Raw genomic sequence first — 25,497 nt, 5'->3', positions numbered from 1 at the left:
GGTAGGTAGGTGCAGTTTTCAGCAATTCTTTTGCCAGAAACTTGATTATCTGGGGTAGAAATCCTAGGAGTTCATGAATACAATTCTGGGCATCAGATACCCAGGTCACTGCAGAGGATATATGACCAAGAAATGATTAATAAAAATAAATGTGCATTTGGGAGAGAGAGGGAGCTGAAGGAGTTAGGGGAGACTTAGAACGTGAAGGTGGGCTATAGGAAGGCCTGGAGAAGTCAAGGAAAACCAGCTAGACCCAAACCACAGAGGATGGGCCAGGTCCTAGAAGGTCGTAGCTTGATGACCCTCTCCCAGAGCTGGAATCCACTTAGCCTGCTTATCCTCCTGGCGGAAGGCAGGAAATGTGAGTTTTGTGGTTGGTACTTTTCCCCCATCACTTCATGTACCTTCCCTGCATCACTTCACATATGCTTCCACGCCTTCCCTACCTCTTCTTTATCATCTGCTATACCTCCTCCTTTTACTTGGAGTACCTTTACCCCTTCACCTTGCATACCCTCACCCCATCACCACACATGCCTCCCCCATCACCTTATGTATCTTTCCCTTATCACCTTTGTACCTGCCCCTCTTACCTCAAATACCTTCATCTCATCATCTTGTGTACTCTCTTGCCATCACCTCACATACCTTCCCTGAACTTGGTCTTGGCAGTAATGACAGAAACCATATCAAAGCCTTTCCTTTCACAGTTAGAAACAAAGATGTAAAGTCCATGTTATTGAGGATGGAAATGCCTCCTCCTGAAGCACAGCCAATAGAAAAATCTTTTCTTATTTGATTAAGAACATTAAAGCAAACAGAACACTGTGCAAGCCTCTGGTCTGGGGAGCACTGAGGAGCAGGGCTCTGTGTGTGGAAATGGGTGATGAGGAGGAAAGAGGTCATAGCCACGTTAGAGCCAGGACTGTGTCTCAGCTTTGTTTTCCTCACACTGTTTTCCTAAGATAGGCGTGTTCCAGGATTGTGCTATCCAGCTGCTAATGCTGCTGAGTATCATCACCTTATTTTGTAATTAGCAATTAAATTTATATTACTTAACATTAATCAGAACTGTCCCCTCATTGTAGTACTGACTCATTGTTAGCCTTGCTATGTGAAAGGAGAAAAGCTGATTTCTCCTGGGGTCTGGAGGCCACATGCTTCTGTAACTGTCTACACTATGGCTTTAGCAGTCAGTGCTGAAGAAATAATGGTGTTTGAGTATTCCAAAGGAACCAGTTTTAAGCGGAAGGTTGAGGCTGCTGCCTCCATTCTCTCTGAGCTCCTGGGTTAAAGGACTCATGGAACTGGGGGGCAGTCCCTGTGACCACCCTTATTTCTGATGACAGCCACATATTTTTGGGTCCACAAGACCAACTTCAGGTTCTGATAATTTGCTAGAAGGACCCTTAGTACTCACTGTTACCCTCATGGTTATGACTTATCACAACTAAGAGACACAGATTAAGAGGCCCTGGGGGCAGGTCCAGGGAGACCAGTTTCCAGGTGTCCTTTCCCACTGGAGTCATGCAGCTAGTGCTTACTTTTTCCAGCAGTGATGTATGACCACATGGAGGAATGCCAAGCAAGGGGGCTTCCTGAGCCTTGGTGTCAAGGTTATTGTTAGGGCTTGGGCATGTAGACAGAGCCGACTGGCTACTCTTAGTCTTGAGCCCCTCTGGAGGTCAAGCTGATACTATGGGACTCACATTCCCACCATGGATCACAGTGTTACATTCATATGGCTCGAAGTCCCCAAGTAAACACGGGCATTCCTCAGGTAGGATGTTGCAAGGCTTAGAGGTGACCTCCCAGGAGCTGGAGGCCAAGTCCAGCCCTCTCTTAGGCAAGGCCGACCCCTCACCAACAGGAATCCACCAGGTTGTCATGGGATCATCTCGTATTTCTTGCACTGATCTTCAGGTATTTTTTTGCTCTGTTTTCTAGAATCTCGCTGTGACAAGGACCTGGATACTCTCAGTGGTTATGCTCTGTGCCTTCCCAATTTAGCCAGACTTCAGACCTATCATTTTGCTGAGCACCGACCAATTCTGTGTGTAGAGATCAAGGTGAAGTTTTGTCAAGGGGAAAGTGGTGTGGGGAAAAGGGAAAGGTGGATCCTGGTTTGCAAATCCATGTTAACTGCCTGGAGCACACTTTCCCTCAGAAGCACCTGGTATTCCCCACAATCCTCTTGGGTAGATTCCTAGGAGTGGAATTGCTGGGTCTTAGGGAAATTCTGTTTAACTTTTTAAAGGCCCCACAGCCCCTTCTCAGGGACCCCCAACTCCTAGAGATGAGGCTTCTTCCTCCTCCTTCTATGCATGTCACCTACACCTTGCTGTTCTGGTTCCTCCTACCAGCCAGACCTGAGAGCATGGTTTCCTAGGCTCCCAGATTTAGGTCCATTCCCAGGCACTACGATTGGGACCCAGTCAGAGACAAGCTCTGGCAGATGGCCACCAGAAGAAAACGCGTTGGGTTATGCCTTCCCTGTTTTCCTTGGAAAATGCAGCTTATTGAGCCTACTCCTGACCTCCTTTCCTGCCATGCCCCTTTGGCGACTTGGTGACACTACATGCTGTGCTCTAGGAGGTCATTTTGAGAGTTTCCCATTAGAATGGGTGGCAGTCTGTTCCTTTGCCCCAGAGGCACAGAGGCCTATGTGACTTTTAAGGGCCTGGTTTGTTGTGGCCAGGAGTCCTTAGGAGAGCGACAAAGGACATCACTCATCTAGTGGAGAGCAATGATTGCAGGATAAGGGCCAGGCCCCTGGCTTGAGCTCTGCTGCCCAGTGTCCAGGGCAGAAGATTCCCAGACATCCCAGGCCATTGTTTGTCTTTTTCCTCCAAACCTCTGTGGTAGTAAATCTGGGTCACACTCTTGGCCCTGAACATTCACAGCCCTGGGTGCTCAGTGGGACTGATTATCTGCTTCCCCTACCAAACGGTGAGTGTCTTAGGCATCACAAACAATAGTGGCATGGTCTTCAGTGCCCCAAGGCTAAGTACTACAAGCCTTGCATATTGTATGTGCCTCTAAACCATGGCTTTTAAAAGGCAGCTGGGGTTCCAGATGTTCTAAGAGCCTAGCAACCATCAGATGGGCACCTTCCTGTTCATGAATTCTGGTCAGAGGGAACAAGGGTTCTGCTTCTTGGACTTGGGAGCCTAGGTCAGATCTGCACTCCTAGAGTCTTTCCAATCATGTTCTGTAATGAAAACACAAAGCTACTCTCTGTTGTACTTTTTCTAAGCCAGCAATTGAGATGCCATTGTTTTTCCCCAGTGAGAGTTTTGACCTGAGAGTCTGTAGCAGTAAAGAGATGTTTATTTGATGTGATGAGGGAAGCATCAGTTCCCACGGAAGGCTGAAGAGAAAAGCAACTTTGGGGGATGTTTCTCTCTGACTCTTGCTGCTGCTCTTTGGTGTCACCCTTGATTATCATGTAGTTAGTTATATGTCTACTTAAAGGTATGTGATTTCTCCCTAAGCAGTTTTTCTTCCTTACTTGTTTATTTTGCAGCCCAAATGTGGGTTTATTCCTTTCTCCAGTGATGTTACACATGAGATGAAACATAAAGTGTGCCGTTACTGCATGCACCAGCACCTCAAGGTGAGAAGAGCCCATCAGCCTGGGTACCTTTGTGCACAGAGCTGCATGGTGGGTGGTTGGGCCTAAGATGTGACCACCTAGAGTTTTCAGAAGAGTAAAAGGAAATGTAGATATTTATTATTCACTTTTTATTTCACAAGTACTTCATGTTCTCCTTTTCTTGTTGTTTTAAGTTGAGATATAATTTACTTACCTTAAGATTTACCCTTTTAAAGTGTATAATTTAGTGTATTTTAGTGTATTCACAAAGTTGGGCAACCGTCACTGCTATCTAATTCCAGAACATTTTCATCACCTTGAAAAGAAATCCTTTCCCCAGTATAGCACCACTCTCTAATCTCCTGTCCTGCTAACCTCTGTCAACCACATGTCTCTGTGGATTTACCTGTTCTGGACGTTTCATATAAATGGAATCATACAGTATGTGGCCTTTTGTGACTGTCTTCTTTCACATAGTGTAATGTTTTTGAAGTTCATCCATGTTGTAGCAATATCAGTACTTCATTCTTTTTATAGTTGAATAACATTCCATTGTATGGGAACATTTTGTTCATCCATTCATCTATTGATGTATGTGGTTTGTTTCTACTTTTTGGTTATTGTGAATAATGTTGCTATGAGCATATGTGTATATTTACTTGTTTGAATCCCTGTTTTCAGTCCTCTTGGGTAGATTCCTAGGAATGGAATTGCTGGGTCTTAGGGAAATTCTGTTTAACTTTTTAAGAAAACATTACACTGTTTTCCCCAGCTGTTGTACCATTTTGCATTCCCACTGGCAACGTATGAAGATTCTAATTTCTCCACCCCTTTGCTAACCCTTGTTGTTGTCCCTGTTTGTGGTTATAGTCATCCTAATGAGTGTGAGGTGGTATTCTCATTGTGGTTTTCATTTGCATTTCCCTAACAGTGATGCTGAGCATCTTTTCCTGTGTTTATTGTGCCATTTGTAGATCTTTTTCGGAGAAATAGCTATTCAAGTCCTTTGCCCATTTTTTGAATTGGGTAGTTTTTCAGTTGTAGTTTTAGAGGTTCTTTATATATTCTGGATATTAATCTCATCACATGTGTGATTTGCAAATATTCTCTCCCATTCTGTCAGTTTGCCTTATTACTCTGTTGAGAGTGGCCATTGAGGCTTAAAGTTTTTAATTATGATAAAGTCCAATTTGTCGACTTTTTCTTTTCTTGCCTGTGCTTTTGGTGTCATATCCAAGAAATCTTTGCCTAATCCAAGGTCGTGAAGCTTTTCCCCTATGTTTTCTTCTAAGAGTTTTATGGTTTTAGCTCTTAGGTTTTAGGTCTTTTATCCATTTTGAGTTAATTTTTGTATATGGCCCTTGGTAAGGGTCTAGCTTTGTTCTTTTGCATGTGTATATTTATTTTTCCCAGCACCATTTGTTGAACAGACTGTTCTATGTCCATTAAATAGACTTGGCACCATTATTGAAGATCTCTTGTCCATATATGTAATGGATTATTTCTGGGCTCTCTTTTCTATTTTATTGGTCTATATATATGTCTGTCCTTATGCCAGTACCACACTCTTTTTTTGTTTTTTGCTTTTTAATTTTTTTATTAAGTTTATGGATTATACAATCATATAATTTTCCGGTGTATATTATAATTTGACATCTATATATTCTATTGTGTGATTACTACCTAAAGTCCAGTTTCCTTCACTTACCGTATATTTGATCCCCTTTACCCACTTCACCCTCCCCCTACTTCCCTATACTTGACCCCCTTTACCCCATTTACCTCTCTCCTTCTCTCCCACCGCCTACCCTCTGGTAACTACTAGTCCACTCTTTTGATTGCTGTAGCTTTGTAGTAAGTTTGGAAATCAGGAGGTGTTAGTCTTCTAGCTTCATTCTTCTTTTTCAATATTGTTTTGAATATTTGGGGCCCCTTACAATTACATATGAAATTGAGGATTGGATTTTTTTATTTTTGTAAAACAAGCCTTGGAATTTGACAGAAATTGCAGGAACCTGTAGATCACTTTGGGTAGTATCACCATTTTAACAATATTAAGTCTTATAATCCATGAACGCAGGTTGTCTTTCCACTTATTAAGATTTTCTTTAATTTCTTTCAGCAACGTTTTGTAGTTTTCAGTGTACAAGTCTTCCACCACTTTGGTTAAGTTTATTTCTAGGTATTTTATTCTTTTAGAAAAGTGTAAATGTGATTATATATGGAATTGCTTACTTTATTTCCTTTTTGGAGTGTTCATTGCTGGTGTATAGAAACAAAACTCATTTTTGTGTGTTGATGTTGTATGCTGCAATCTTGCTATGTTTCTTATTAGCTGTAGTATTTTCTTTTAGATTTTTTGAAATTTTCTTTGTATAGGATAATGTCATTTGTGAATAGAGAGTTTTATTTCCTCTTTTCCAATTTAGATGCCTTTAGCTTTTTCATTTCCTCAAAGAAACCAGCTTGGATTGTTGTTTTTTTTTTTTTAAATTAAGTTTATTGGAGTAATATTGGTTAATAAAATTATTTAATTTTCAGGTATACATTATAATTTGAAATCTGTATATTCTATTGTGTGTTTACCACCCAAAGTCCAGTTTTTTTCAGCTACCATATATTCGATCCCCTTTACCCACTTTACTCTCCCTCTACCCCCTATATTTGACCCCCTTTAACCATCTACCTCCCCCTTCCTCCCTCCACCCCCCTACCCTCTGGTAATCACTAGTCTATAGTCCATGAGTCTCTGTTTGTTTGTCCTGTTCATTTGTTGCTTTTATGTTTATATCCCACATATAAGTGAGATCATGTGATTTTCAACTTTTTCTGTCTGGCTTATTTCACTTAGCATGATTATCTCGAGGTCCATCCATGTTGTCACAAATGGCAGTATTTCATCTTTTTATAGCTGAGTAATATTCCATTGTATATATGTACCACAGCTTCTTTATCTAATCATCTATCGTACGACAAATTGGTTGTTTCCATGTCTTGGTCACCATGAATAATACTTCTATAAACATCGGTGTGCAAATATCTTTTTGGATATGAGTTTTCAAGTCTTTGGGGTAAATACTCAGTAAAGGGGTTGCTGGATCATATGGTAGATCAATTCTTAGATTTTTGAGGAAGCTCCACACCGTTTTCCATAGAGGATGTACCAATTTGCAGTCCCACCAGCAGTGTATGAGGGTTCCTTTTTCTCCGCATCATCTCCAACATTTGTTATTACTTGTCCTGTTTATAACAGCTATTCTAACAGGTGTGAGATGGTATCTCATTGTGGTTTTGATTTGCATTTCCCTAATAGCTAGCAATGTTGAGCATCATTTCAAATATTTGTTGGCCATCTATGTGTCCTCTAGGGAGAAGTGTCTGTTCAGGTCCTGTGCCCATTGTTTGATTGGATCGGTTTTTTTTGTTGTTGTTGTTACTGAGTTGTATGAGTTCTTTGTATATTTTGGATTTTAGGCCCTTATTGGGGGCATTGCTTGTAAATATATTTTCCCATTCAGATGTTTGTCTCTTTACCTTGTTGACAATTTCTTTTGCTGACCAAAAGCTTTTTAGTTTGATGTAGTCCCATTCACTTATTTTTACTTTTACTTCCCTTGCTTTTGAGGTCAAATTCGTAAGATCCTCTTTAAGTCCAAGGTCCTTAAGTTTAGTTCCTACGTTTCTTCTACGCATTTTATTGTTTCAGGTCTTATATTCAAGTCCTTAATCTATTTTGAGTTAATTTTGGTGTGTGGTGATAGAAAACAGCCTAGTTTCATTCTTTTGCAGGTGGCTTTCCAGTTTTCCCAGCACCATTTATTGAACAGGCTTTTTTTAGTTCTTGAACTGTATGTTTTTCGATTTTTTTATTGAAAATTATTTGCCCATGTAAACATTGGGTTTAATTCTGGACTCTTGATTCTGTTCCACTGGTCTATGTGTCTGTTTTTCTGCCAGTACCATGCCGTTTTGATAACTGTCGCTTTATAGTATAATTTGAAGTCAGGCAGAGTGATGCCTCTAGCCTCGTTCTTTTTTCTCAGGATGGGTTTGGTAATTCTGGGTCTTTTATGCTTCCATTCGTATCTGATGATTTTTTGTTCTCTTTCTTTAAAAAAGGCTGATGGGATTTTGATGGGGATTGCATTAAATCTGTATAATGCTTTAGGTAATATGGTCATTTTAATGATGTTGATTCTTCCAATCCAAGAACACGGAATATCTTTCCATTTCTTTGTATCTTCTTCAATTTCTTTTAATAGGGTCTTATAGTTTTCATTATATAGGTCCTTCACATGTTTCGTTGGATTTATTCCTAGGTATTTTATTCTTTTTGTTGCAATTGCAAAAGGAATTATTTTTTCCACTTCATTTTTGACACTTCATTATTAGAGTATAGGAAAGCTATGGATTTTTGAACGTTGATTTTGTATCCAGAGACTTTACTGTATTTGCTTATTGTTTCTAGTAGTGATCTTGTGGATTCTTTGGGGTTTTCTATATAGAGAATCATGTCATCTGCAAATAGTGACAGTTTGACTTCTTCATTTCCTATTTGGATGCCTTTTATATTTTTCTCTTGGCTGATTGCACTTTCTGGGACCTCCAGTGTTATATTGAATAACAGTGGCAAAAGTAGAAACCTTGCCTTGTTTCTGATCTTAGAGGGAAGAGTTTTAGTTTTTCACCATGAAGTGTAATGTTGGCTGAGGGTTTGTTGTATATGGCCTTTATTATGTTAAGATACTTTCCTTCTATACCGATTTTGTTAAGTGTTTTGATCATAAATGGATGCTGTATCTTGTCAAAGGCTTTTCTGCATCTGTTGATATGATCATATGATTCTTATTCTATGATTTGTATGTGTAGTTTATCACATTAATCGATTCACATATGTTGAACCATCCCTGTGCCCCCTAGGATGAAGCCCACTTGATCGTCATGTATAATCTTTATAATATGTTGCTATATTCGGTTCACTCGTATCTTATTTAGGATTTTTGCATCTGTCTTCATGAGAGATATTGGTCTGTAGTTTTCTTTTTTTGTGTTATCTTTACCAGGTTTTGGTATCAGGGTAATTTTGGCCTCATAAAATGAGTTGGGAAGTATTGCCTCCTCTCCAATTTTCGGAAGAATTTGAGGAGAATAGGAATTAAATCTTCATTGAATGTTTGGTAGAATTCACTGATGAAGCCATCTGGTCCTGGACTTTTACTTTTTGGTAGGTTTTTGATGATTGTTTCAATTTCTATACTGCTGATTGGTCTATTTAGATTTTCCATTTTTTCTTGATTCAGTCTAGGAAGATTGTATCTTTCTAAGTACTGGTGCATTTCTTCTAGGTTATTAAATTTGGTGTTATGTACTTTTTCATTCTTATATGATCCTTCATATATCTGGGATGTCACTCGTAATTTCCCCTCTTTCATCCTTGATTTTGTTTGTGTCCTTTCTCTTTTTTCTTTAGTGAGTCTAGCCAGGGGTTTTCCAATTTTATTAATCGTCTCAAATAACCAGCTCTTTGTTGCATTTATTTTTTCTATTGTTTTTTCGTTTTCAATTTCATTGATTTCTGCTCTGTTTTTGATTATTTCTTTCCTTATGGTGAATTTAGGCTTCATTTGTTCTTCCTTTTCTAGTTTTCTAAGATGAAGCATTAGGTTATTTGGTCTCGTTCTAGTTTTTGGAGATGAGCCTGTAATGATATGAACTTTCCTCTTATGACTGCTTTTGCTGTGTCCCAAAAGTTTTGATATGTTGTACTATCATTATCACTCATTTCTATGTATCTCTTGATCTCTCTTTTTATTTCTTCTCTGACCCAGTTATTCTTCAGTAGCATACTGTTTACTCTCCATGTATTTGTGGTTCTTCCCACTTTCTTTTTACAGCAGATCTCTAGTTTCAAAGCATTCTGATCAGAGAATATGGTTGGTACGATTTCGGCCCTCTTATGTTTGTTGAGGTTATCTCTGTGTCCCAGTACGTGGTCGATCCTTGAGAATGTTCCATGCTCACTAGAGAAGAAAGTATAAGCAGCTGTTTGGAGATTGAAGGCTCTATAAATGTCTATTATGTCCAGTTGGTCTAATGTGTCATTTACGGATGTTATTTCCTTATTGATTTTCTGTTTGAATAATCTGTCCATATCTGACAGTGGTGTGTTTAGCTCCCCTACTACGATAGTGTTTTGGTCTGTTTCTCCCTTTAGTTCTGTTAGTAATTGTTTTATATGTTTCGGGGTTCCCTGATTGGGAGCATAGATATTAATAAATGTTATGTCTTCTTGGTGTATGATTCTCTTTATCACTATGAAGTATCCCTCAGTATCTTTCTTTACTTTTTTATTTTGAAGTCTATTTCATCCGGTATTATTACCACTACTCCCACAATTTGCTCGAATTACTATTTTCCACCCTTTCACTTTGAGTCTATATTTGTCTCTGGAATTGAGTGAGGTGTGTCTCCTGGAAACAGCATATGGTTGGGTTTTGTTTTTCAATCCCATCTTCAACTCTGTCTTTTTATTGGTATGTTCAGTCCATTTATCTTTAGGGTGATCATTGAAATAAGAGGTTTTCTATAACCATTTTATGTTTGCTTTCTGGTAGCTTGGTGTTTCCGTTGCTTCTTTGTTCTTGGGTTTCTGTTTTTTTGTTTTTGTTTTTTAAATTTTTGTTGGTTTTGTGGGTTGTCCATCTGGTCCTTCTTGATTTATGTTATATACTTCAGTTCTGAATCTTTGGTGTGTGGTTACCATTACGAATATATGAAGGATAGTTATATATATACGGTCATCCATTTTCTTCTGCATGTGCCTTATCTCCATTCCCCTTTGGGAGTTTGGATCTTTGAATCCTCCCCTTTTCTGTTATTGTTGTCTCAATTTGTCACTATGTATGCTGAATGTTCATTACTATCTTGCAATAGCAAATCTCTTCTTATTGTTTAAGGTTTTATTACCTTGTTCTTTATAAGGGTTGTTTGGTTCTCCTTCTATCTTTCTGCTAGTCTCCTTATATATTTTTTTGTCATTTTGTTTTAGGTGAACTGATACCTTTCAATGTTTCCTCTACTGCAGGCTTTGTAGTGGAGAATTCCCTCAATTTTTATATGTCTGGAAAGGTCTTTGTTTCTCCTTCATATCTAAAGGAGAGCTTTGCTGGATACATTATTCTTGGCGGGTAGTTACTTTCGTTTAATAGTTTGAATATTTGATTGCATTCCTTTCTGGCTTGTAAGTTTTGTGCTGAGAAGTCCCATGATAATCTAATGGATTTTCCTTTATAGGTTACTGTCTTCTCTTCCCTGGCTGCCCTGAGAATTCTGTCTTTGTCGTTGATTTTTGATAATTTTAATACAATGTATCTTGGTGAAGGCCTTTTTGGATTGAGATAATTGGGTGTTCTGTTGACTTCTTGAATTCCAAGCTCTATTTCATTCCTTAGATTTGGGAAATTCTCGTCCACTGTTTGTCTGAAAATGCTTTCTAATCCCTGCTCCTTTTCCTCCCCTTCGAGAATGCCCATTTTTCTTGTGTTTCTTTTCCTGACAGTATCAGCTATTTCTTGTATTTCTGTTTCATTATTTTTTATCCTTTGGTTTCTCTCTTCTTCCTTCTCATTTATTTATGGATATGTCTTCAGTATTGCTGATCCTTTCCTTCGTTTGGTCGACTCTATTTCCCAAGCTTGATATTTCATTTTTCAGCTCTTTCAGTGTGTTCTTCATTTCTAGAAGTTCTATTTGGTTATTTTTGAGGGTTTCAGTCTCCTTGCTAATAAACTCATTGTGGTCATTTAGTTGCTTTTTCAATTCCTGGAATTGTCGGTATGAATTATTTTGGATCTCACTGAGTTTTTTCAGAAGTACCATCTTGAATTCTCTGTCATTTAAGTTGCATATTTCTATGTCTTTAAGCTAATTTTCTTGGGATTTTTCTCTTTCTTTCTGAACTGCCTTGTCATCTTGGTTGTTTATGGTGTTTAATGGACTATTTCTTTACCTGGGCATTAGTGGAAGTGTATTCTGCCTTTTTTTCCCCCCCCCCAGAAAGAAGGTTTATTATATAAAGGCCTCTCTTTAGCCTGTTGTTAAGAAAGGTTTCTTTTTTGGTTTCCAGTAGGTGATGTCTAAGCCTCTTGGATCTCTGTTTTATATAAAACCTTAATAATGCCTTTTTTTCTTACAAATATTCAATTATGATCGCTACCCTCAGTTTAGTCCCTGTCAGTGTTAGCGACAGTTTCTGGTAGTGTTTACTCAGATTCCCCTGGGGCTCTGTGGTGTTCTGTCTTGGAGGATATCTGCGGAGGTTCCCTCTGGTTTGGAGAACGGGGGTTGTGGCTCAACCTCGGGTTTTGTAACTGTGGCTGTTGCTTCTCTGCTGTCCCCAGTTTGTTTTGCTTTCTGCCCTGATCTCTGGTCACTGCCGCTGCATGGAGCTCGCAGCTCTCTCAGGCAGGGCTGTTCAGGGAACCCCCCACACCTTCTCTCCTCTCCTTCCTCCTGCCGGAAGCTCCGGCTGCAAGAGGCAGCTTTTTTGTTTCTCCCAGTCTACTGCCTGACTCCTGCGGTTCTGACCTATGGTAGCTCTTATTCGCAGATCCCTCACTCAGACGTGATTGTTTGCATGTTGGTTGTTTTTTTTTGTTGAGTTTTAGATGTTCAGCTTATTGTCATTTCAAAGGGAGAGATCTGGGGACATCTCTCACTCCATGCTTCTGATGTCACTCTGGTTTGTTATTTTTTGTTGAGGATTTTTTCTTAAGGAATATTGGGCTGTAGGTTTTTTTTTTTAAAGAAATGTTTTTGTCTGGTTGTGTTACTGAATTAACACCTGGCTTTATAGAATGTGTTAGGAAGTGTTTTCTTCTCTTCACTTTTCAGTTTTTTGGAAGAGTTTGAGTATTGATGTTGATTCTTCTATAAACATTTGGAAGAATTCACTAGTAAAACATCTGGTCCTGAGATTTCCTTTGTTGGAAGATTTTTAATTATTGATTCAGTCTTTTGTTATTCAGTCTTTGGAAAGTTTTTTTTTTATGATGTGTCTAGGTGTGCATCTCTTGGATTTTATCTTAAAATTTGATTGTTTCTTCTGCCTACTCAGATCTGTTGTTAAGCCCATCTAGTGACTTTTTCATTTTAGTTATTGTACTTTTCAACTACAAAATTTTTGCTTGGTTCCTTTTTACAAATTCTATTGTGATTAATATTCTCTTGTAAAGACATTGTTCCCCTTGTTTCCCTTAGGTCTTTATCCTTGATTTCCTTTAGCTCTAAGCATATTTAAAGTAGTTGATTTAAAATCTTTGTTTAGTAAGTCCAGTATCTGAGCTTCCTCAGGGACAGCCTATTGATTGCTTTTTTTCCCCAAGTATGGATCATACTTCCTTGTTTCTTTGCATATTAAGTAATGATTTGTTGAAAATGGGTACCTTAAGTAATATAGTGTAGCCACTCTGGAAATCAGATTCTACAACCTCTCTAGGATTTGTTGTTGCTGCTTGTTATAATTGTTATTTGTCATCGTTAATTGTTAGTCTCAGTTAGCTTAGTAAGCAGCTAATGGTTTGACAGAGATTTTCTTAAATGCCTGGAACCAGTAAGTCTCTCAGTCTTTGTCAGGGGACTCTGTGTGTGTGCTGAGGCCTGCCATCAACCGTCAGTGGTAAAGTTGGCAACTCTGCCTTAACCTTCACTTGCACAAAGCCTCAGATCAGCAGGATTGAGGGTCTTTCCTGGTCTTTCTGGAGGTTGCGCATGGTGCCCAAGATAGGCTGGAGTTTTTCAAAGCCCTGTGTATGTCTCACTCTTCAGCTTTTTCTTTTTAGCTTTCAGTTTAGCCTATTGTTTGCCACAACTGTTATACATTATTCAGGAGGTCATGAAGTTAAACAGTATTTTTTATAAATTCCCTGGGGAGAAATGCCCCTTGTAAGCTCTGAGACTGAAGACAGGAAACCAAGAAACTGGTCAAATATCGACCATTCTTTGGGATTGAGGCTTTGGAGAAGTTCCCATCCTGTTCAGCATTCTCTGGAGGCTGCCAAGCATCTGTTTTCATCATGATAGGGCCGTTGGTTTCAGGGTTCCTTTGGAACTAGAAAGAGAAGAGGTGGGAATAGAATATTAAAAGTGCCACGAAGCTCACCATTCTGACTTAAATTTGGCCGTTTTCTGAATAAATGCTCCCTAGATTGTTGCAAACCTTTGGTTAATTTTCAGAGTTATGAAAATTTTGATTTTGACAGTTTTTGCCAGTTTTCTCATTGCCTGTATAGAGGAAAGAATTTCCAGCAGTCTTTACTCCACCATTTTTGCTGACTCACCCCATCTTTTCTTGGTGTTATAACTCTCTATGCCCTTAGGGAAAAGAAAGTATATGAGCCATTCCTTCTAGGAGATAGTTTTCACTGTCACTGTTTATTTTCAATATATATGGTGGATTTTTAAGAACTGTTTTTAACTATGAAACAATACCTTCTCATTTAACTGATGAATACGGAATTCTGTAAATTAAGTCACCTGCCTTCCCAGAGGTAACTCATGTTGTCATTTTGCACATCCTTCCAGACTTCTTCCTGTGTCAAAAAAATATATACACGTTATTCAAGTGGAAATGAAGTGATGCCTGTCTCTACACATATTCTACTGTGCGCTTGCATGTGCATCTATACATGCATATATCCAAATATGCAATGTGTGTACATACACACATTTCTAAAGTAAATATGGAATCTTGGCACATTTAATTGTTCTGCTAATTTTTCACTTAAATAATCCTTGAGGATCATTTGTTTTATGTATCCTTCAAGGCTTTTTCATTGCATATTTGGATATATGCATCTATAGATGCACATATTCCTTCCTTCCTTCCTCCCTCCCTCCCTCCCTCCCTCTCTCCCTCCCTCCCTTCCTTCCTTCCATTTATTTTTAGCAAAAGTGACATCATATGCTTTGTTTTCCAGTTGCTTTTTTCCTTGACTAAATCTTGATGATTTTTAGCTCTGCCTTTCTGTTAGTGGCTGCGTATCATTTATCTCTTTCTACATTCCACATGTGGCCTGCTGTGTCCTGGCTCATGAGAGCAGATGTACTGTGTTTACTTAGTTGTTTCCAGGTCTTGCTATTACAGTTAGGTGGCAGTGAACATTCTTGACCTCATATTCCTTGTAGATTTGCCGAGTCAAGAGACACCCACATTTTAAATTTTGGTAGAAACCAGCAAGTTGCCTTTCAAAAGATTGTGCCAATTTTCCTTCTCACTGACAACATGAAATTACTTATTAGCCACACCCTTCCCTTCCTGGATATTATAATTTTAAAGACTTGTTCATCTGTTTACCAAAGTTTAGCCATGTCATTTGAAAAAGATGGTTGCTGTTGCTTCCCTGCTCTCATAGAAGGCTGGGCTGGCAGCCACATGAGGCTCTCAGAGGAGGGCCAAGGTTTCCTGGTTTAGAGTCAAGACCACCTCAGCTAGTGCACCCGAAGGTGGTGGCGTCTGCTGGGACCTTAGTCATCTTAGTCACTTCAGCTGTTCTCTGTTAACATTAGCCCAGTGTTGCCCCCAATCCAATCACTTGACACAACGTTGTGGTTTCTTAACAGGTGGCAACTGGGAAATGGAAACAGATAAGTAAATACTGTCCCCTTGATCTCTACTCAGGGTAAGAGAACACTTCTACTTTGTCCCTAGTGCCACCTTTCTTGGTGGTGGGGATGGTGGGGTATTCTGTGAGGTGGGGGCCATGGGAGGTCATTCTGTGTGGAGTTCTGTGAGTGGGGGTGGTACAGGTGTGAGGGTGGAGCTGGCATTCTGCGAGGTGGGGCTACTGGCCTGAGTATAGCCAGGGCCCTGGGCAGGGCTTAGTTTCTTCCCTGGGATCGGGGTTGCCTCCATAGGTTCCTGCAAGCTACCTGTGGGAGCCAGCACCTGGGGAGATGTTGCCACAAGGAAGGAGCTGAGAGCAGGATGGGGATTAAGGGCAATGATGGGGGTGCCTCTGTGAGGAGGATTGGGGAGAATGTGGCTCCTTAACCTGCAAAGCTCAGAGACCTGGAGTAGCCACTCCCAGGCATGTCCCCTGAACCACATCTCCTGAGACACAGGCAGGTGAATGCAAAGACTGCTTGTAATTCTATCAGTAATTTTTTCCCCCTTTTAGAAATAAACAGAGAATGTACTTTGCCTTGAAAAGCTTGTTGCGGGAGGCACAGAACAACTTAAAGATATTTAAGGTAAGAGTTGCTTCTGTTTTATGGCCCTTTTGGGATGGAACCAGTGGGTGCCTGGCCTGAGCCAGGTGAACTGGCATTCTGGTCCCTGATGGGTCTCTGTCAGCTTACATATGAGGGCATCTGGGCTGGGTCTGCCTTAGCACAGTCTTTTGGATCACTTTTCCAAGGCCTATTCCATGGGCATAACATCCTGTGATCCCTTGGGAATGTGATATCGACTCCTTGACCACTGGGTGGCATCAGGCTCCTTTGACATCCAAATGCTGATCCTGGCCTTGGATGAGGATAGCCCTGACATGGTTCTGTGCATCTCTGAGGGCTGTGTGGTTGAGGTAGGAGCAGGAACTAGAGTGGCACAACCTGGACGGTAGCCACACCTGTGCGTTTTGTTCCTGGTTAACTTAGGGAACTTATAATTTGCATACCTCCTTGTCAATTAGTGAATTCTCCAAGTCCTGCAGCTCTGATCATCCTGTGTTTTGGCTGTGCAAGGGAGGGTTCTGCATATGGAACATTCACTATCTGGCATAGGCTCCTTCCTCATTGCTACCTGCAGCTGCCGCCCTGACCCAGGCTCACTGAAGCCTTGTTGGCTGGCCTGGTGCTAGCAGAAGTCAGGGCATTGGATGGGGTGCAGGGAGAGGGGAACAAGGCTGGCCCAGATCTGGAGGAGAGCTAGTTGTGGCCTGTGTTGGAAATGTGTCCCCTGGGGTCCCCCTTATCATCTGTTTTTCTCCTTGCCACTGACTCTGTCCCCAGTCTCATTTATGTCCTAATTAACTGTGAAATCAAGTGAGAGTTTGTGACAGGCTCTAGGCTTGCAGACATCAGTTCTGTGTAGAAAAGCAGGACTGTTGGATCTGGACAGCCTTGTGCTCTATGTGTTCTACACTGAGTGGATGGCGCTGTTCTACACACAGCCCTCAGAAGGGAGCGTGGTGTAGGGGAAGGAGGGTGCTGGGGAACCTATTCTTGATCGCTTCCCCTCATCTGGCTCAGAAATCTGGTCAGAGTGAATCAACTTTACCATGTCTGCCTCCACCTTCCCAAATCTAGAAAGGTAGGATATATTTTAAAGTAAGTTTATATTTTTAATTCATATAAAGACTTCATGAATTTTATGTTTAAATTCTAAAGATAAATGTCCTTTCATCTGGAGATTAATTTGAAACCTAGAGTACGGCTTGCATTTTGTCCCAAGTGGACCATTTTTTGACTGCCCCTGCCTGGGCTGGCTTGTTGAGCCCACATTTAAGCGGAGTGGTAGGTCTGGCCCGGCCCCTGGATGGACGCCCTGTCCTAGGCTTGGGGCCTGAGTCTGGCTGTCTGCCGCTTATTTTGAAATCAGCATGGAAAACAATCCAGAGGTTGAGATAATAGTTTCCAAAGAGATAGATTAAGAGAAAGGACACAGAATAGCTTTTAAAAATAACTCCTGGAGCAATGCAGTACATTTTTGCAAGTGCCATCACTTCTAACAAGCTAGCTCTGGTTCTGAAGCTCATGCCTTCCGTTGTGAAGTTCCAAGTGTGGAGAAATTTCCTGGGTCATGGTCAGTGCTGTCATCATACTGTGTGTCCAAGTGTTGTTCACAGTCTCCATGGCTGTGGCTCTGTCCACCCCAGCACTGGTCACTTGTGAGACTTGCTAGGGGGACACATGGGGTAGTCATGGAGTCTGGGATGATGGTTCTTTACCAAATATCACATGATGTCCTTGAGCCACTGTATTTGTATATGTAAAACTCCCATCTATCCAGATTCCAGACACTGGGGAAAAGAGGCCTTCCGCTTCTACGGGTCATTCAACCACTCATGGATTGGGAGGAAGGACCAGCTTCATAGTGAGCCACACTGCACTAGACTGCAGGCTGAATCATGGCCCACCTCCTGGCTGTAGCCCATGGTGCCTGGTTTTGGCTCACCACTTCTTATTTGCCTACTTTCCTCCTGGGAGCTCCTGCCTTCCCTTTGCCTGGCATACCCTCCTCCCACACCCTCTTCCCACTGTACGGCCCATCTCAAGGGTCAGTGTCTCTTAATGGTTTCCCCTGGTCCTGTGGCCTAAGCTGTGTCCTCATCGCCCTGGACACCCATACGGTTAGCTCTCACTGCCATAGGGGCCTCCTAGGGGAGGCGTCATGCTGCTGGATCCCAGGACCTTGCCAAGTGAGGACTGCCCTGTCCACACTTGTTATTGGATTGAGTTGACTCCCGTCTGCCACCTGGCAGCAGAGCAAGGATCGTCCTCATCAACGTTATCTACTGCTGCATAATAGCCACTTCTTAACTGTCTCAGTTTCTGTGGCCAGGAATTGAGCAATGCAGTACATTTTCGCACGTGCTGTCACTTCCAACAAGCCATCTCTGGTTCTGAAGCCCATGCCTTCTGTTGTTGTGAAGTTCCAGGTGTGAAGTTTAGTTGATTCTGACTCAGGGTCTCTTTAGAGGCTGCCTCCCATCTGAAGGCTGAGCTTGGGCCAGAGTCTCTGCTCCCAGGATGGCACTCTCGCCCCAGCCTGGGTAGGAGGTCTTCTTTCCTGGCCACAAGGGGCTCCACAGGGCTACTCAACATGGCTGCTGTGATCTGAGAAAAGAGCCACCAAGGTGAAAGCCATGGCATCTTTTGTAACTTAATCTTTCTGAGGATGAGCTGTCGTTCTGCCCATATTCTGTTGGTCACACAGACCAAACCTCCAGTGTGGAGAGGACTACAGAGTATATCATGAGATGGGGCCATTGGGGTCTGTGCTGAGTAGCTGACCATCCTGTCTCACAGATGGAGAAACTAGGGGCAAGGGGTTTGCCACTCCCATGGTGTCAGCTGCTGCTCAGGGTGGTGGGGACCAGAGTTCTCTTAAGGGCTTTTTATCAGACAACACAGCCCCCCACCCCCAAGTCATAGTGTTGGGCCCATTGGTGTCCCTGCCTTCAGGCCTGGGAACATTGGTGCCATAAGGAGTTCCTTTGCTGGACTTGGTCTTAGAAGGCAGGATGGCCTCAAAGATGAAGATTTCCATAATAGTGTTGCTGGTGGCCCCACAAACCCTGGTGGGTGCCTGGCCCAACTTGTCACATGGGACAGAAGCCCTCTAGAGAGCTGGTCACCACAGACCTCCACACCGACTGAGAAGTTTCCCTGCTCAGGGTCCAACTGATACCACATGTCTTTCAGGAGCATGAGTGTCACACAGCCTCTTGAGTAACTGGTTGGGGTCTTTGAGAGTTTGAGCTGTAGGCTGGGTTTGCTGCCAATGTGCTGCGTTCTGGTCTGAGGGTTTGTATTCTAGGCCAGGACTCTGGTCTTCAGTTTTTGAGAACTTTTCTTCTTTTTCATGTTCTAGTGGGACTTGTGTCAGGGTGCATGAGGGTGGGTTTTCTCACAGAGCTACAGTGTGGAGAGACCCCAGATAGGGCACATATATGATGTCAGGTCTCTTTGCCTGCCCAGTGGGATGGGGACAGAGGTACTTCCCTACCCACCTGTTGGAAGTGACACTTCTCTGTCCCTTTTCCCTTCTGAAGAACGGGGAGTTGATTTATGGCTGCAAAGATGCCCGCAGCCCTGCGGCTGACTGGAGTGAGCTGGCGCATCACCTGAAGCCCTTCTTCTTCCCATCCAATGGCCTGGCCAGCGGGCCTCACTGCACGAGGGCTGTGATCCGAGAGCTGGTGCGTGTCATCACTCGGGTGCTGCTCAGTGGCTCGGACAAGGGCCGGGCGGGTGCCCTAAGGCTGGGGCCCGGGTCACAGGGCCCATGTGTCTGTGAAGCCAGCCCTTTCGGCAAGAGCCTGCGTCACCAAGGTAGGCCGGGTGGGGGCAGGTGGGTGAGTGGGCAGAGCCTGGGGTGAGGCCTGCATGTGTCCTGCTGGCTTCATGGAGCTTCTGCAGGAGCAGCCAGGGCCCCGACAGAGTTCCCCAAAGCCAGCCCCCTGCCTCTCAGCCCTAGGTGGGAAGACTCCCTTTCTCATCTTCAGTCTGGGTTTATAAATTGTTTATAATTGCACACATTTAGGTTGTAGAGTTTTCCCTAAAACATCGTCTCTCATGTCTGTGCATCCTCTGCGGTTTCCTGAGTGCTTTCTCTATATTATATTGGTTCATCGTCTTTGCAACCCTGGGAGTAGGTTTTCTTGGCCTTTTTCTTAAAATGCAGAGAACTGAGGCACAGAAGTTGGAGTCCCACAGTTCAGGCTCTTCAGGATAGGGGGTGGCCCCACCTGGCAGCAATTTGCAGATAGGTGTGAACACAGGCATTCAGGGCCTCTGGCTCTGGGTACCTCCTGCTAGAGGCCCATGTTGCTCACAAACTCACAGTGGCCAGCTGTGACTCAGTGATGTTCCAACTTTGAGGTGGCCTGCTGGTTTTTGTCATGAGTGTTTATGGGTTCCTCATTTGCCCCTTTGTCATCTGCTGGTAGCTCCACAATATGCTCAGGTCTGTGGCATGCAGAGCCACAGCCAGGAACTTATTTTGGGAGGCCAACTAGGAAAACTGAGTCTTTAGTTTTTGTGCTAAGAGCCCTGTGAGGAAGGCCATAGGGTTGTGGTGTAGGAAGATGGCAGCCCTGCCGCCGTTTGGCTTTTAGGTATTGTTTTTGCCATGTAGCTGCCCAGGCATAACGAATCGCCACTGTTCTCAGTGTGGCCACCCACCTTTCTGTGTGGGCTATGGCTCTGGGCTCCACAGACATGGTCTCGCAGATTTGGAAATGTCGGCATGGTTATCAATTTTGATAATAATCTAACCCTATTTAGACTGAGGGTTATCTCCCTAAACTTAGATCTGCGCTGGTGGGATGGAATTGAAAGATGCTGAGAGTCAAGAGAGGCACGGAGCAAGATGTGGGTTACCTGCTCCTTTTGTTTTTGTGCTTGGCGCCATGCATGTGCCAACAGTCCCAGCAACTCCATGAGGCAGGGTGCAGCCTGTGCCCACCAACTTCTTCAGTTCTTGACAGTAAGCCTCTCATTTTCCCCTGATGTTCTTGGTAGGAAAAAGCAGCCTGGAGCGGTCGGGGTTACCGAAGGGTTGTCTTCTGTACAAAACCCTCCAGGTGCAGATGTTGGATCTGCTGGACATCGAAGGTCTCTACCCTCTGTACCGACGAGTTGAGCAGTACCTGGAGGAGTTTCCCGAGCAGAGGTGAGATTTGGGCCTGTGGTGCCCCTTCCAGGCCCATATGGGGCCATGAGTAGCCCTGAGGGTAAGAGGGGAATGGGGGGAGGGGATACCCCAACAGAAAGACAGTACAGACTTCCCAGGAAGATGACTCACCCCAGCCACCTTCCTTTCTTGCCCCCAGGTGCCAGGCCCAGCCAGGGGATTCAGTGCTGCTTGCAGGAGGAACTGGAGTCACTGGTGCTTTTCTGGAAAAGAAAGCACATCCTGTGAATCTAACAATCCGCATCAGGCAGTTCTATGTCCTGAATCAGGGCGAGCCTGCAGAGGGCAGTGCTGCTCCACAGCTGCAAGCCTCTTTGCCCAAGCCCTGGCTTGCTGTCTGAGGCCTTCCTGTGCAACAGTTCCTCCCCTGGCCCTCCTGATGGGGGTTGCTGGGGTCCACACCTGCAGCATGTGGTAGAGGCTGGGACCCCCTTCTTCCCCACTGCCCCTTCACTAGGATCTCTGACCCAGAAGCTGTTTGTCATAAATAGATCATGTTCAGCCTCAGCTCCCCGGGTTCTGGTCTTGCAAGTCCTCTTTAAAACTTTGATGCCCTGGGACAAAATATAGTATTAGGAAGAGGAAGATCAGTTAGATGTTCTTTAATACCAGATGTGCGATTGTTAAATTGTTAGCAGTTTAAGAAGCAATTTCCAGTCAGTTTTGTCATCTTGCTTTCTGTGCCTTTTCCTTCAGAAAAACATTGCAAATAGATGGACCTTACGATGAAGCATTCTACCAGAAGTTGCTTGATCTTTCTACTGAGGATGATGGGACAGTGGGCTTTGCGCTGACAAAGGTGGGTAGACCTTTTTGGAAACACACTGTGTGCTCCTTAGGCTCTTAACAACACTACCTTGGGGTTTTCCTGAGACAGGTTTCCCACTACCTATCCCCGATGGTTAAAACAGAAAACTTGAGTATTAAAAAAAATGGCTAAAGTTTCCCCCAGATGGACTGGGCCGGGTAAGGATTTGTTCACTTGGCTCCAGTCCACCCCCGGGCCCAGACCTCTCTGTACCCCTATCCTGGGGTCCAGGACCCAGGGGCACCTCTCTGCGCTTCCTTGTCAGCAATCTTAGAACCAACTGGTGCCAACCATCTGTCTCTTTGCAGCTGTCACTGGGGGCCTGGCCATGGCTGGAGTATGGCTTTCTTCCCCCAGAGCTCAGGCCAAGGGGTAGCTTGGAGAATCTCTTAGGGAAGAGTTCTGGTCCTGTTTTTTTTTTTGGTTCTGTCAAATGAAGGAATTCAGAGGCACCATGAACTTCGGTAGAAAAAAATTACACTTTTACTAACCTCTAACTGAAATTTAGCATTTCCTTCCATTATGAATATGGCAACAACCACAGTAGGGTCAGCAGGACTCCTGACTACACTGCAAGAAATCAGACCTTTCATTTCACATACAGTTGCTACAGTTCTTTCATGATAACTTTGTATTCATCACTCCTGATGTTTGGTTATATAGTTCTACATAACACATTTGTCTTTAAAAAATTTGGTATCTGATATGCTCACCTTCTGTTTCTTATTTTCTGCATTTAAAAATGTTGTTTGGAGGCATCTGTAGGCTTCACTGGGCTCCCAAAGGTGTTGCTAGATGCTAAAACAATTAAGGAACTCTTTTGTTATGGGAGCAAGGTGACAAAAGGCAAGAACAAAACCTCCTCTGCGTGCACATGGACAGCTGCCCTGGAGCCCTCAGCTCATCTTTCTTGGTACTGATGATGTGTCTGTGGTTCCCACTGATGTCTCTGGCCGAGGCTGGCTGCTCCCTCTTCTGCACCTGTTGGGTTTTCGAGGATAAGGACTGAGGAGCTCCCTTCCGAAGGCAGAGCTGTCTTCAAGGTGGGGAGAGGTCCAAAAGTGGGGCTTCTGCTTCAGAATAAAGAGACAGTATCTGCCTTATGTTGTCTGGAACTTGGGTACATTGATTTAAGAATAAATTATAGCTTGCTTCTTTTTGAAGAACAGAAATATAGGACTTCCTTTTTTTTATAGATTTCTATATTTTTTAAAATTTCTACTAAATAAGGATGGATTACTTTTTAATTTTATTTCAGTTTTTTAAACTTCATATGTAAACATAATCTTGTAAGAGATTCAAACAACCATTACACAACTATCAGAATGGCTGAAATAAGTACATTGGGAGAACACTGAATGCTGGTGCAGAGAAACTGGGTCACTCAGATACTGCTGGTGGGGGTGTAAAGTGGCACTAGCCACTGTGGGAAACAGTATAACAGCTTCATACGAAACTAAACATGCAAGTAGCCTGTAACCCAGCACTCCTGGGCACTTATCACAGAGAAAGCAATACTTATGCTTACCCAAAATCCTGTGCAGGAGTGTTCATAGCAGCCTTAAATAGAATAGCTAGAACCTGGACACAACCCAAGTGTCTGTCAGCAGGTGACCTACAACAGGTTGTACAAACTAGCACTGCTGAGCAATGAAAAGGAATGAACTCTGGATACACACAGAACCTTGATTGAATCTCCAGGAAATTGTGCTGAGTGATTAAAGCCAATCCCAAAAGGTTACACACTATGATTCTGTTTAGATGTCATTCTTGAAGTGACAAAGTTGTGTTGTGGCCATGGGTTGGGAAAGAGGTAGAAGGAAGGTAGATGCCAATTGTGGTGATGGAACTGTTCTGTGTCTTCACTGTGGTAGTAGATGTACGAACCTACACATGTGATAAAATACACACACACACAAACAGAGGTACATGTAAAACTTGGGAGATCAGTATAAGATCGTGGAGTGTATCAGTATCACTATCTTGGCTGTAATATTGTACTATGTAGTTCTGTAAGATGTCACTATTGGGGGAAATTGGGTAAAAGGCACTCAGGATTCCTGCATTATTTGTAACACCTGCATGTAAACCTGTAATTATCTCTAAATAAGCAGTGAGAGTATTGTATGAAATGTGACTGTATTCCTGCCCAAGCAATAGATATCCATGGCTAACAGTATGTGTCTTTTCAGAACTTCACACACTTACACACTCATGCGTGCGTGCACACGCACGCATGCACACACTCACTCTCAAACCATTCAGGGGATTGTCCATATTATGTGCATTGTTTGCCAGCTTACATTTAATATAATGTGGCATAAGGTCTCTCTGTTGGAATATAAGAATGTGCCTCTCTTTGTCTGAAGGAATTAGTATCTGGTGTTTGGAATTGACAGGGATGTTGTGAAGCATAAGCTGGGAAGCAGGTTGAGAACATTCCTCAGCCACATACTGTTAAAGTTCTCTCTTGAAGGCTGTTTATCTAACGTCCCTCTGATGAAATGAAAGTGGAGGGGACATTGTGTTTATTTCCAGGCTCAGGAAACTAGCCCAGCGTGACTCTTGCTTTCTGTCTGTGTGTAGCATTCTGTAGCAGGAATCAAGCAGATTCTCTTTATAAAGAGCTGGATAGTAAATGCTTTAGACTTTGTAGGCCAGCTGGTCTCTGTTGCAGGGACTCCACTCTGCCATTGTAACTGAGAACCATAGACAAATATAAACGAGCACAGCTGTGTTCTAGTAAAACTTTATTCACAAAAACAAGTGGCAGGCTGGATTTGGATCTCAGCCTGTAGTTTGCTGACGTCTGTTCACTTTTGCTTTTTTATATTCCATTTTTTTATATTCCATTTTTTTTCCTCTATTAGTTTAGAGGTTTATACACTGTTTCTATTTCTTCCAATTTGACCATGCATATTTAAAGTCTAAAGTTAATCAATAACTTAACCACCCTGTCCCCACCACACAAGCCTGGCCACACAAACACACAATATAAGGTATTAGGATACTTTAATTACAGTTAACTCTCTCAACACATGCAGTTATTGTCCACAGTTCTATTTGTCTTATTCTTTTTTAAAATAATAATTTATAGTATTATTTTATGCAGATGTTTCTTCAGAGCTGTTGCATGTTTGCCCATATCTTTATCCAACATTCTAACATCCAAGATCTTTCCTCTTTTCCCTTTTTTTATAATAGCTTTACATACCATACAATTTACCTGCTTAAAATGTACAATTCAGTGGTATGTCTAGATTCACAGGCATGTGCAGTCATTACCATAGTCAGTTTTAGAACATTTCATCAACTCAACAAGGAGTCCTATACTCTTCAGCTGTCATCCCTTTATCCCCAAGCCCTAAGCAACCACTAATCTCTTTCTATCTTTATTTGCCTACTCCAGATATTACATATAAATGGAATCATTCAATATATGGTCCTTAATGACTAGCTTTTTTCACTTAGCATAATGTTTTCAAGGTTCATCTATATTGTAGCATATATCAAAACTTTATTCCTTTTAATGAGTGAGTAACATTTTGTTTATCTATTCATCAGTCAGACATTTGGGTTATTTCAGCTTCTTGACTACTGCGAATAATGGTAGTATAAATATTTTTATATAGGACATATATTTTTACTTTTCTTGGGCACATACGTAGGAGTGAAATT

General features: G+C 42.4%; 1 protein-coding gene across 6 annotated transcripts in view; it reads left to right on the top strand.

Moving 5' to 3' along the window:
* Nucleotides 1–21,873, top strand: part of BICD2 (BICD cargo adaptor 2) — a 100,726-nt gene extending 78,853 nt beyond the window's left edge. For 2 of the 6 annotated variants that reach the window (XM_039888447.1, XM_039888445.1), the window contains 7 exons: nt 1,948–2,069; nt 3,527–3,616; nt 15,215–15,273; nt 15,772–15,844; nt 19,369–19,648; nt 20,840–20,990; nt 21,708–21,873. In XM_039888447.1, coding sequence (XP_039744381.1) covers nt 1,948–2,069; nt 3,527–3,616; nt 15,215–15,273; nt 15,772–15,844; nt 19,369–19,648; nt 20,840–20,990; nt 21,708–21,858 — 926 coding nt within the window. In that variant the 3' untranslated portion in view covers nt 21,859–21,873. Of the gene's footprint in view, nt 1–1,947; nt 2,070–3,526; nt 3,617–15,214; nt 15,274–15,771; nt 15,845–19,368; nt 19,649–20,839; nt 20,991–21,707 lie in introns of those variants that run through there. The other 4 variants (XM_039888446.1, XM_039888448.1, XM_039888449.1 and 1 more) reach the window with 4 other exon arrangements.
* The last annotated feature ends 3,624 nt before the right edge of the window (nt 21,874–25,497 follow it).

Source organism: Pteropus medius, unplaced genomic scaffold, assembly GCF_902729225.1.
Source record: "Pteropus medius unplaced genomic scaffold, Ma_sr-lr_union100, whole genome shotgun sequence".
In the NCBI taxonomy this organism is placed as follows: Eukaryota; Metazoa; Chordata; class Mammalia; order Chiroptera; family Pteropodidae; genus Pteropus; species Pteropus medius.
The sequence above is the reverse complement of the archived record's forward strand: the minus strand, read 5'-3'. Positions and strand labels throughout refer to the sequence as shown.